Source organism: Cyprinus carpio, chromosome A6 (assembly GCF_018340385.1).
Source record: "Cyprinus carpio isolate SPL01 chromosome A6, ASM1834038v1, whole genome shotgun sequence".
Lineage (NCBI taxonomy): Eukaryota > Metazoa > Chordata > Actinopteri > Cypriniformes > Cyprinidae > Cyprinus > Cyprinus carpio.
Genome location: NC_056577.1, coordinates 13,553,056 through 13,566,913, shown reverse-complemented (window position 1 = coordinate 13,566,913; position 13,858 = coordinate 13,553,056). Strand labels below are relative to the sequence as shown.

At 36.6% G+C, this 13,858-nt stretch overlaps 1 protein-coding gene across 7 annotated transcripts in view; it reads right to left on the bottom strand.

Moving 5' to 3' along the window:
• Positions 1-13,858, bottom strand: part of LOC109080016 (regulatory-associated protein of mTOR) — a 229,024-nt gene that overhangs the window by 151,653 nt on the left and 63,513 nt on the right. For all 7 annotated transcript variants that reach the window (XM_042758119.1, XM_042758118.1, XM_042758121.1 and 4 more), the window contains 2 exons: positions 12,631-12,789; positions 12,247-12,393 (listed from right to left, as the gene is read on the bottom strand). In XM_042758119.1, the coding sequence (XP_042614053.1) occupies positions 12,247-12,393; positions 12,631-12,789 (306 nt within the window). The remainder of the gene's footprint in view (positions 1-12,246; positions 12,394-12,630; positions 12,790-13,858) is intronic.

Sequence of the window (13,858 nt, the reverse complement as noted above, 5' to 3'; positions counted from 1 at the left end):
ACATGACAACACACGTTCCTCGCAGCCAAAAACAGACAGAATTCAGTTCAGCTGGAGGGGGTTGGGTTTTTTGGGGTACTTCTGTATAACTTGTGGGGGTTGAAATAAAGGTGTTAATCTCTTGCTATTTATATGAACAGTGTCTTATGAGGGTTTCAAACTTGCAGAGCAGGTTTAGGCAACGTAGGACAAATGCCTCGTTTGGTTTGGTTTTTGTCATTTTTGCAACTGCATACAAAGTATTACATACATTACAATATAATATGTTTTTTTTCCTCAGGACAAATGAGGCACCTCTGAGAGAGACAAAGAAACTGCTGAAAGAGACGCGCACCTGCCAAAGAGACAAAAACATTTATTCTTAACGCATTTGTTTAACTTTAACAGATATGTCTAGAGGGTATTTAATAGGTCTGCCCCCCACGCACAATGTTTCTAGTTACTAGTAGCCTAGTCGTTCATTTAAGTCATTATTCAACTAATCGCACGTTTATATAATATTAACATCTATAATCCATAATGAGCCTTAATATATTCCGTGCTCAAGCAGATGCATTAAGTTTACCACAAAGCACAGGCAGAAGTTTATTAATAAACAAATGTTTTCTTGTCGGCAGTAAGATGAAATTCACAGTGCTGACTCTCATCTCCACAGAATGCGCATAATCAGGGAGTATTTGCTTTCGTTTTGAATTGGTGTGTTTAAAAGTAGATGTGAAGCACCCTAATTTTAAGTTATTTCATTATCAGAAAAAAATTCTGATAATCTCGAGGGCGCCTCCCTGCACATTAATAATTTTCACACTAATACTTGAATATGAATAATAATAGAGCACATTTCTTTTCGGTTACAGTACGGGATCCGCATTAAAAATAATCTTCATAAGTCTACAACCGAGACAGATGCAGTTATAACCTGTAAACTGAAGGCTATTTGAAGTTTTAAAATGAACGGCTGATGCCACTGCAATTCGTTGATCATTAGTTGTTCTTGATTAAATGGATGCATGACTCTTATAAACTTGTTTCAATAAATTTATTTTGCATTAAATAAAGATATAAAGCAGTTTAAATTAAATATTATTGTACAAATAATTATAAAATGCTATAGACTGCGAATAAGATGGAAGTTTCACATTTTGCATGTGCATTAAAAAGTAAATAATTTTTTACATGCAGTTATCCAAAATAAAACCAAAGAAGATTTGTAATGAAGATAAAATAAGTAGACAAATAAGAATAAATGCTGCGCCACGCACTCAGCTTCATGCGCGCCTCGCAAATCTTGCACTCTGATATTTTAAGGAATATGATACACTCCTGCACTGAAATGCGGCTGCATTTAAAATTGTATGAAAGCAAGTAAAGAAGGCTCCCTTTAAAACCACTGAAGTGGTCAATTAAAGCCCTTTTTTACATTGTGTGCATTTTGTTGATTATAATGAGAGAACTTAACGTGAGGACATTTTATTAATCCGTCCATTCTTTAGAATTTCAACGATTTAGCTAAATTGTGCAGGTTTAGTTTATTCGTTTCTTGTTTTAGTTAGGCCTAAATAATAGGAGCAAAATTATACAGTGCCTCACGTTTTACTAAAATACAGGAAATAATTTATAAAACACGCAACAATTTCTTAATCAGTGTACAGATAGATATCTTTTTCCCAAGAAGTTATCTGTCAAAATAAAGGACAGGTAACGAATAACAAAGTATTTGCATGACAGAAATGCATGCTGTTTTATTAAAGGAATTTTAAAATATATATTAAAAATGTATTTGTAACAAATATAGGCCTAATATGTGAGAATATTGACATTTTGCATATAAATCCATGTAGCCTAGCTCACTAAAATAGGCTACCACTTTTAATGCTCCGATGCAAAGTAAACCACCATTTCTTTAGGATAATATAACACATAATTCATATTATATAAATAATACTGCACACCTATTAAATGTTTCAAATCTTAGATATGGTGTAATACTGTGAAGCTAAGAGAAAATATATGCACAGGCTCATAGGCTTGACATTTATCCTGCTTGAATTCGTTCTAAGAAACGCACATAACTTTATAAGTACTAAACTTTCATCTGTAAATATTTAATATTTTAACTACAGTGTTTTTCTTTCATTTTCCCCGACTGCAGCCATCAAATGTAACACATCGGCTAGGCAAAGCTGACGACTATTTGCGAAAATGTGCTTTGATGCGTTTGTTTGATAACTTGTGGTTAAAGCGCCACTCAGAGGTCAAAAGCTGCAAATGCACTTTGCAGACCAACTGTATATAATTACATTTTGTAACAACAATATGTATAAGAGTAATTGGAAACATTTGATCCAGGGGGTGGAGATGGGTAGGTTTAGGGATGGAAATGGGATCCACGGGGTGGAGATGGGTAGGTTTAGGGATATGTAAAGTGGGAGGAGTTGGATCTTGATTTGGAGTTGGTGCACAACTGTAATACCAATGTACTTACATGGTTACTCCTCAGGAACTGTCCGCTTAATATTAAGTGTAACATTCTGGACACCAACCACAATTTATATGTAAAGCCTAACTTACTGACCGCTGCTGTGTAACATCAGAGTAATTACATGATAAAGCTAATATAAAGTGTAACACTTTCTTTAATCAAAAAGTGTTGTTAGTCCTGTTACACATTTGTACTTTTATTACCAAAAAGTGTTGTTAACAATGTCCTGTTACACATTTGTACTCACACATACCATTCAGTGGGTTGTTACATGTGTAGTTACACAAACATTAGAGCTGTAGATACTATGTACCAATCAGAGTTTCCGCTAGAAAAAAATGGTGCCGGTCAAAGTGACCGGCAGAGGTTTCGTTTTCCAGACATTTTGATGATATGCTGGTCAAATATCGCCTCTTAATTAGTCAAGTTGAGGAAAACTGAAAGCAGTTTATGTAACTTAAAAAATGACATAATCAGGCCGTATATGCAACATGTTTATTAGCCTGACTTTCAAATAGACGGAAAAAAAAAAAAAAAACACGAACGTCCGATTGGCGTCAATCAACCAATTGTTTTTTACTATGGTTTCACATTTCATAGTTTAACAAACCAACCCCCCTTCCCCACATAAAATATCCGAATATAGCATTGTTTTTACTCAAGCATACTTAATTATAAACTCAGTATGTCTCATTTAGCTGGTAACATTTAAATTGGCCACCGTGTGAAATGACTTCTTGGTAAATATTACTCACATTTCACTGCTGGTTATATATGCTCTATATAATTGTGTATGTGACAAATAAAAAAAAAATCTTGAATCTTAAATGAACTTGAACAAACAAATGACTAGGCCTATAACATTGTCTCGCGTCATTTTTGGCTACTTTTTACGCTTTTGTGCAGTGCTGAATTGTGCAGCTGCCGACTTAAAATCAAAACTTCCCAGTGTCTCTCCACAACTTGCAATGAGCATAAGCCGCGTAACCTTGTTCTCCGCAAGGCGACTTCGCTGCTTCGTCTTGATCTGATTCTGCAGCGAGAACCCCCCTCTGTGGCGTTAAATTGTGAGCCGCAACATGGTCATTGCTCTGACTATGTTCAATGAGAGCAGACATTCTCAAATTATTCGACCCTCTTGTGAATCCCGTTGCGTCGTCCTGCCTTTTCGCAGCGCGAACAGAAATTTTTTTCGTTACCATCAACTACCTCACATCTTAGCCATGGGAACTTGTCACTCCATTCCGACCGATACGCCCTACACTTCGACTTTTTCTCCAGTGGTGGCGGAGCTGTCTGGCTCTGGACATCTGAGGCTTCAGGCGTTCCTGATTCAGTATCCTCCTTCGCGTCTATATTATAGCCGTTAGGCGTGCTCTTTATTTGAAATGCAACATGCGATGTTGTTTAAAAACTTTCAAACGGTCGATTTAGATTGTGTTGGGGGGCGGGGCCGGGATTATTAGGCAGTTTTAATCTGACAATTTGACCGGAGAGATTTAATTTTTTCGGACATTTAATTTTTTTCCCGGCCAATGTCCGGTAATTACCGGACAACGGAAACCCTGGTACCAATGTGTACTTACACTGTGATTACATACTATGTACACATCTACTTACTATGTAAGTACACAGGGTAGGGACACTTAATTGTTCCACTTAAGTGGGACCTAAAAAACTTTAACAGCAAACTGCTGTTAATCATGGCTGCTGGAAGTGCATTCTTCAAGCATCAATTCAGTGGAGTTATCAGCATCTTCTTCTAATTTAAGGCAAATTTCAGATTTCTGCTTACTAAATGATCTGTATGTTTGCCTACCTACAGGGCCTGAAATTTGGTGTGAGGATGCGGGTATTGCGTACAATGTTAATAACTCCCGCAAGTGCCACATTCATAATGCGGTAAATTCCCACACCCATTTGTTTAAGTGCACAGAAAGATGCGCAATCTGCACTGCCGCATCTCTCCTTCTTTTTGCTTTCTTTCTTTAATGTGATGTGATGTGATGTGACGTGACATACAGCCAAGTATGGTGACCCATACTCGGAATTGGTGCTCTGCTTTTAACCCATCCAAAGTGCACACACACAGCAGTGAACACATACACACCATGAACACACACCCGGAGCAGTGGGCAGCCATTTATGCTGCGGCGCCCGGGGAGAAGTTGGGGGTTCGGTGCCTTGCTCAAGGGCACCTCAGTCGTGGTATTGAGGGTGGAGAGAGCGCTGCTGATACAGCAGCTTATTTGCCCAGAGAAACTGAGTTTCCCCCAGGCATCAGCAACTGACACAATGCGAGTGAACTGTATCGATAGGGAACTCAATCTGAAGGACAGCTTTCTGTTTACCGTCTGTGACAGCGTGCGGCTACCCGTTACTGTATTGCTATATTTCTGTGCTTTGTTCCATGTTTTAACTGTAAGCCCACTCTGTTCTGTTCGCGCGCTAGATTTAGGTAACTAAACAGAAATAAAACAGTAGAATAGATTCCTTATCTAACCACTTCCTAACATAAATATCAATAGTGTAAAGATTACTTTTTGCTACTGCTCTTCATTTTATTTTATGAAGTTTGAAATGCCTAATCAAGAGTGTTTTTAATGAGGGTGGGAATTTGTTGTCCATCAGACAGATGAGTTCAGAGCCTGTCCTGATTCATAGGGGTTTCTTTTTTTTTTTTAAATAAATCTACTCTTTTGGTCTACCACAATGCATTTAAACACATTTAAATCAAAAAACATTTAAACTAAATCCCCCCTCCAAATCTATAGCTTTTTGCATACTGTATAGCAGGAAGGCATGCATATTTGGACATACAGATGGTAGACAACCAAAATGGGTAATGCCACCGCGGCGTTAACTGCAAATCAGTCGCGTGTTAAAATCATTCGCGAAACTACCGCCAGGTGGCGCAAAGGGACGGATTGCGAACTGAATGTAATTGTAAAATGAAAGGAAGACGTAAAACAACAATAACATTATAATATACATTATAACATCCTTAAAAGCCATTAAAAATAGCATAGGCTTAGGCTACAGTCTACTCATCAAAAAATAAAAATAAACCTTTACACAAAGGCTCTTATGCATGCTATTGTTTTTTAAACAGTCATTATATATATATATATATATATATATATATATATATATATATATATATATATATATATATATATAGATATATATATATATATAAAAATAAAAATAAAGATATATATAAAAAATGCCATCGGTCTGAATAAATTTTTACCATTATATAATTGGGGTAGTAATTTACAGTGAAATTACAAATGGCATGGGATTTTAAAGCATGACAACTGAAGGTCTATGAAACATTTGATGCATTTTTTTAAACAATGGCATTTAAAGTTTTCAACTAAAATATTACTATTTCAACCATATAGCCTGTGAATAAATAAATAAAATGCATACTTTTCAGTGAAAGAACACAGAGTGTAGGTTGCTTCTGGTGTTTGGATTTGTACTTCAATATAATGAGCTCCAAGTTTAAGGAGCCCAATCATTCTCAAAACATAAAATATTTATTTTATTTCAATTTTCTTTTTTGTGTTTCAGAGGAAAAATCAGTGTTAAGGCATCTCTCCATTACAGACCGTTCTGAAGGAAGAATTTATGCAAACGCGTATAAAATTCTTTAAAAACTTTAACAGATGTCTAGATGGTATTTAATAGGTCTGCTTCCCACATAAGATTTTTCTAGTTACTAGTCGTTCATTTTGTCATTATTCAACTAATCGCAAGTTTATATTAAATTTACAACTATAATCCAGCCTTAATATATTCCACGCTCAAGAACATGCATTAAGTTCGTCACAAAGCACAGGCAGAAGTAGCCTAATAATTATGAAAAAGGAGACATTTTAATTATTTATTAATAAACAAATTTTTTTCTTGTCGGCTGCAAGATGAAATTCACAGTGCTGACTCTCTCCACATGGACGCGCCTTTAAACAGAAATACAACCTTTACAGATTACATAATGCTTTCGTTTTGAATTGATTCGTTTAAAAGACATTTCAAGCTTTCTGTAGATATATTTCTCATGTATGTTAGACGCCACAATTTTCAGTTATTTCATAATTAGGAAAAAAATTACGTGATCGAGAGGGCGCCTCCCTGTCATGTATGCGTATTAATAATTTTTGCACAAACACTTGAATATAAATAATAATTCACATTTTGCATATGCATTACAAAGTAAACATTTTTTTACATGCAATTATCCAAAATAAAACCAAACAAGATTTGTAATGAAGATAAAATATGTAGACAAATAAGAATAAATGCTGCGTGCACTCAGCATCATGCAGAGCAAATCTTGCACTGATATTTTACGGAATATTATACAAACCTGCATAAATGCGGCTGCAATTTATTTATTTATTTTATTTATTTACTTTTACTTTACTTAAATTATATGAAAGCAAGCAAAGAAGACTCCATTTAAAATCACTGAAGGTGTCAATTAATGAAGAGAGAAAATATAAGCACAGGCTCATAGGCTTGACATTTATCCTGCGTGAATTCGTTCAAAGAAACGCACATATCTTCATAAGGACTAAACTTTCATCTGTGAATATTAAATATTTTTTCTTTCAATCAAATATCACACTTCGGTGAGGCAAAGCTGACGTCTATTTGCGAAAATGTGCTTTGATGCGCTTGTTTGAAAACCTGTGATTAAAGCGCCACTCAGCGGTCAAAAGCTGCAAATGCACTTTGCAGACGCCGCGGCGGCGGTACGAGCGGCGGTAGAAACAACATTTTGGATGTCCACCTACTGTAGGGCTTGTTATGTATGAATATCCTGAGAAGTTCTCTTTTTTATATTCTTTTGGAAAAATATGGTCTTTTATACATGCAGAAGTCCGTCGCTGGCTGACGAGCTAAACTCTTTCTACGGCCGCTTTGAAAGCAATCTAAGCAGCGCGAGTCTGCCGATCAGCGCGTCAGGAAGCAGTAGTCAGAGCAGCGATAATCATTTAATCACCGTGTCGGAGGACGAGGTTCGGAGGGCTCTAAAATAAGTGAACGTCAGGAAAGCAGCAGGTCCTGATGGGATTTCTGGCCGTGTTCTGTGGTCCTGCGCTGATCAGCTCGCTGGTTTGTTTACATCTATTTTTAATGAGTCTCTTGCTACCTCGGTGGTTCCCACCTCCTTCAAAAAATCTCTCATCATCCCTGTGCCTAAGAACAATAAACCCTCTTGTCTGAATGACTATCGTCCAGTTGCCCTCACATCAATAGTCATGAAGGTCTTTGAAGGACTGGTTAAAAACTACATCTGCTCCTCCATCCCGGATACTTTAGACCCTCTTCAGTTTGCCTATCGCCCCAACAGATCCACTGATGATGCCATCTCTCACATCCTGCACTCTTCTCTCGCACACATTGACAGCAATAACAGGAACTATGCAAGGCTGCTATTTATCGACTATAGCTCAGCTTTCAATACTATAGTCCCCATCAAGCTAGCTTCTAAACTCATGGATCTCGGCCTGAATTCTTCACTCTGCAACTGGATTCTTGATTCCCTCACCGGCAGACCTCAAGTGGTGAAAGTATGCCAGTACACCTCCAACTCCATCACCCTGAATATAGGAGCCCCACAGGGCTGTGTCCTGAGTCCCCTGCTCTACTTTCTCTATACACATGACTGCGTGTCTTCCCACAGCTCCACATCTACAGTATAATCAAATTTGCCGATAATACTGTGGTTCTGGGCCTCATTTCCAACAAAAATGAAGCCGCATACTTGGATGAGGTAGAGAAACTTACATCATGGTGCCAGGACAATTGTCTCTCTCTGTATGTGAGCAAAACTAAAGAGCTGATTGTGGACTTCAGGAAGAGACAGCAGCAGCCCTATACTCCTCTTATGATCAGCAGAACCCCTGTGGAGAGGGTGAGCAGCTTCAAGTACCATGGTGTAAACATCTCAGAGGACCTGACTTGGACTACACACATTCTAACACAGGTTAATAAAGCTAAGCAAAGACTGTACCATCTCCGACAGCTGAGGAAATTCAGGGTCTCACCAGCAATCCTGAAAACTTTATTCAGGGGCCATAGAAAGTGTATTTACTCAGTGTGGTATGGGAACAGCTCCAGTAAAGACTGCAAAGCCCTGCAGAGAGTTGTTTGCTTAGCTGAGCGCATCTCAGGGTCTGCTCTCCCCTCGCTGCAGGACATCTACCTCAAATGCTGCAAAAGCAGAGCTGTTAAAATCATCAAGGACTCCATCCACCCCAGTAACCATCTTTTCACTTTGCTGCCATCTGGTAAGCGCTTCCATAGCCTGATGGCAAAAACTGAGAGACTTAGGAGGAGTTTCTTCCCCCAGGCCATCAGGCTCCTAAACTCAAAACCAACCTCTTAACATTTTCATGTCTCCACTTAATATTCACTTTCTCAGTAAGATATTCATCATTCTCTACCTCACATTGACATTGACAGTGTCATTGACAGTGTCAACCTGTTTGCACATTTGCCTCTTGTACATTCCTGTGTATCTTAATATTTAAGACTACAGTTTAATGCACATATGCACATTGCCTCTTGTACATCCCTGGGTATCTTAATATTTAAGACTACAGTGTACTTTCAAGCACATTATTTTCCAATCTGCATTTAATTCTACAGTATACATCTTTTTTATATTTTACATTTACATTTACATTTAATCATTTAGCAGACGCTTTTATCCAAAGCGACTTACAAATGAGAACAATAGAATCAATCAGATCAACAAGAAAACAACAACGGTATACAAGTGCCATGACAAGTCTCAGTTAGCCTAGTACAGAACACGTAGCCAGGGTTTTTTTTTTTTTTTTAAGAATATGATAGACAATAAAAGAAAAGGTAAGTACTAGTATTAGTTGGTTAAGTGCTGGCGAATAAGATGAGTCTTTAGATGTTTTTTGAAAATGAGTAAAGACTTTTATTCTTATATTTTTATTGTTTACTTTTGTTTCATTCTTTCATAGCTATATTTATGTATTTTTCATCTGTGTTGTATTCTTTAATAATTGCACTGTCCATGGAGCGGACCTGACTCACATTTCACTGCTGGTTATATATGCTCTATATCAGTGGTTCCCAAATTTTTCCATTCCACGACCCACCTAGACAAGTATAATCTATTTCACGACCCACCAAAATATTTGAGATAAAAAAAACAAAACAACTGACATTACTTTAAGCCTAATCTTAATTAAAAGTTTGATTTAAGAAAAATAAACATTTTATTTTAGTGTACAACTGTAAAATTTCACTATAATATTTAAGTTTTAATTTCTTTGTTTATAGATGTTAAAATATGATCCGTCCATAAAAACGTGAAACAGGCTCACTCCAGTGAACTGTAATCTGCGCTGCGTGTTGTTAAACTCATCGCGGGGTTCAGCGCAGAAAATGCATTCATGGTCCTTCCGTGTGTGTGTGTGTGTGTGTGTGTAAGGGAGAGCGGTGCACAATCCAACACTTTTTTAGGAAAGCATAAGAAGTAAAGCAGAACTATCTAAAACAGTTTGGAGATTGAAATAATTGTGAAATAGGTAAAAATAATACACATGCGTCTCATTTTAAATGAACACTAAAAAAAGAGATGACAAATTTACTTCAGTCAGAAATTTGCTTTTGCAATGGTTAAATAAATGGTCAGCAATGTCTTCAAAAGATTTTTGAACTTTTTTTTCTCTATATAGAGATGATATGTCAAGGAAATATTGCGAAATTTTGTACATTTTGTTATGTGGACATGTTTAAATCTTGTAGTGTTACAATTAACCGTACGTTTATGCCTTGCACGTGAAATGCTTTTTACAGTCTGTTTCCCGAACGAAAACAGTGCAGTTCAAACAGACGATAGAAATGAATGAACATAGCCTACCTGAAACCATTTCCGTGACATTTGAATTTTCTGTTGTAGCCTATGCAATCTCATGCAGAATACAGCGCATTAAAGTGAGCGAGTTTTTTTCTCATTAATAATGCGGACCGATTGAACCTTTTAATAATGACGTTGCTCTGAGACCCTCACTGTAATTACAACTCGTGCGCGCCCTTGCTTCAAAACACGCAACACATGTTTTAAATCGCGGACTTAATTGCAATTTGAAAATCACACTAAGGATATTGCAGTTCGTAATTAATATTGGTTGGCTATATCGTGCAGCCCTAGACTGAACTGTGTGAGTGTGTTTGTCATTTAAACGCAAATTTAGCTGCAGCCAAGTGACTTTGGGACCCACCTTGCTCCATTCTGCGACCCACAAGTGGGTCGCGACCCACAGTTGGAAAACTCCTGCTCTATATAATTGTGTATGTGACGAATAAAAATCTTGAATCTTGAATGAGGGGGCATCAGTTCAATTCAATTAAAACTTTTTGAGCTGAATGAGTAAAATCACCGCTCTTCTCTTTCCTCATTTCTCCCCTTTAACTGTCTTCACTGATTGAGGGAAGGAGAGATACACACGTATCCTTCTTACCATCATCACATATTCACTCTCTCTTATTACCTATAATTCATCACTGCAGTTTAAATTGACCCCAATCATTTCAATTCAGTCCAGCAGATTGCACTCAGGAATTGAAAGAGAGAATAACATTTTGCAAATATATATATATATATATATATATATATATATATATATATATAAGTAATAAAATACGTTTCATCTTTATATTATTATGACCGTTTATGAAATTATTTATTGAAATTATTGTTAACTGTTTATTAAAATTACTTCATAAACATCACCATCATATTTTTTATAATGTTATTATATTTTCTTTTTGTGTTTGTTTGTATCAATTCTTTGCATTGTTGTGTATGCAGAACAATCATGCCAATAGCATAATAAAAAAAAAAAAAAAAAAATGAGAGACAGAGGTAGAGACAGTTAGAGGTTGAAAGATAGGGAGATGACGTTTGGTTAAGTAACAGATCTGTATATCTGGATGTTTCATCACTCTGGTTCAGAATGACAAACAGTTTTCCCTCTGATGCTGGATTTTCCACCATCCATCCATATCTTTTATTTTCTAAGAAGGATGTCTGATCCACAACACTGCCTTAAAACAAATCTTCAACTGTATTCTTTAAAACACACAACAACAAAAATTTCACAGCACATACACACTATCAAAATCTTATAACTGTTTACTTGACAATCTTGAACTTGCCTAAAATAATTGAATGTCTTGCAGTGATTGTGGCTTTGAAATACTGAGGGACAAACTACTGCTGAAAGAGTAAAAACAGGAGAAGAGAAAGAAAAACAGGGACAACCCCACAGCTAACCTAAAAATCATATCAAATATTCATTCTTAAAAGAGAAAAGAATGGGAGTTGAAGCAAAACAATCTAGACATCATCCCTAAGCAGACAACAGTGTTTTTTAAATTTAGGACAGACTTGATTCTCTCTGATTTATGGTACTGAAAAGGGAATTTTTTGTCCTTTTTTGAGCTCAGAGACATTATCACCACCCACTCCCATTTAATAAAGAGATGTGCAAACTATACCTTTAAGGTTGACTACTAAAACATCTAAAACACATCAAGACATTAAATGTTCAGATATGTATCATTTTGAATAAATCTCTGGATTGAGTGTTTTTGTATTTTCATGCTTTATGATTTTCTCTGATATTAATAACACATCACTGCAACATTTGACCATGACGTTGTGCATATGAGTGTGTGTGTGTTTGTGTTTGTAAAATATCACACACCTCCAGCTCCTGCTCCCTTTGCAATGCAAACTGTTTGAATGACTTGACAATGATCCCTGCGTTAGAGCAGTCATACACGAAGATGGAGGGACTTCCCATCCACGTCTGTAAGTCATAGATGGAGAGAGGGATGTACTGTGTGTAGTTCTGAAAAAGAGCAAGAGAAAGAAAGATATTCTTTTTGACAACTCAACTCAGTTCATGCACAAAACTAATTCAATCCATTTTAAATTAAGAACTTAAGGAAAGTACAAGTGTAGACAAATTACTGCTGGTAACTGCTGTGCGGAGAGATTGAAATAAGTTTATTATTTAGCACTGCTCACTAAAATGAGAATAATGGATGAGATTGACACCCATTTCTTCTTGTTCTTTTTACCTTACCTTGTTGAAGACCCAGATCTCTCCATTGACAGTGGGTCGGGGCACCCCATGGCCATTATAATGAAAGAGAACACGTTCCTCTTTGGCATTTCTCCGCAGTGAAGTACACAACTTCTTCACCTCATCAACTGTAGGGTCCAAACTCTGCTTATAGCGGGCCTGGAAGAGAGAGGATTTTAGATGACAATGACATCCAGTAAGAACATTAATGAAGGAATGCGTCAGCACAGATCTCAAAATATCTGAGAAAATATAAAAATCAACATTAAAACAAACTGAAAATCATCAACCCTTACAAATTAATGTACTTTACAGTCAACAGTAGAGAAAATCTGCTATTATCTGGCTATTTTCAAGTTTATTTGTATTGACTGATAAATGTGCACACTTGGCTGAAGAAACTGTAACCAAACTGTAACAAAGAAACTGTACCAACATTTTAAGGAACATTTTAAAAGTGTTTTCTACACTTTTAATAAATATGTATATTTTTGATTTCAGTAAAATGGATGGTGAGCTGCAGAGTGCTTGTCTGAGAGCTGTGTGCACTGCTACAGTATCTTTTCATAACTGATAACAAAAATAAATTAATTAATGAATACTCCAGTACCAGAGTACCACAAAATTATAACACACACAAACAAAAGGAAATTCTTGCTCAGTGATTCCCATATACCTCTGTCGTGAGCTACATAAACTGCTGGGGACAAAATTGGCCATACATTCATACATCACCAACCTGCACAAAGTCAATGTCTGTGAGGACTAGCACTTAAAATAAGCTCACTCAAATCTCCTATCAAGGCACAGTAGACAGAAATATGGTGAGATAGGCCAACAGTAACAGCCATCTTCTAGATGAAGTTAGATGAGAAGAGAGAAGGTCAGAAAATATGGATTTGAATATTGACTCATTAAGTTTCCTGAGTTTCTATCACAGTTTTAATAATACATTTAGAGCTGTATTTACTCTCCATTCATGCTTGTGTTTGTGCTGCTGATGCTGTGTGTGTGTGTGTGTGTGTGTGTGTGTGTGTGTGTGTGTGTGTGTGTGTGTGTGTGTGTGTGTGTGTGTGTGTGTGTGTGTGTGTGTGTGTGTGTGTAAACAGAGAATGGATAAGAAGAAAGGGGTTTTGAAAGTGACTGTAAATCATGACAAAAAATAAAAGTTTAAACTATAGGAAATAGTTTTATAAATACTCTTACGTTAAGACTTATTCACTGCAAT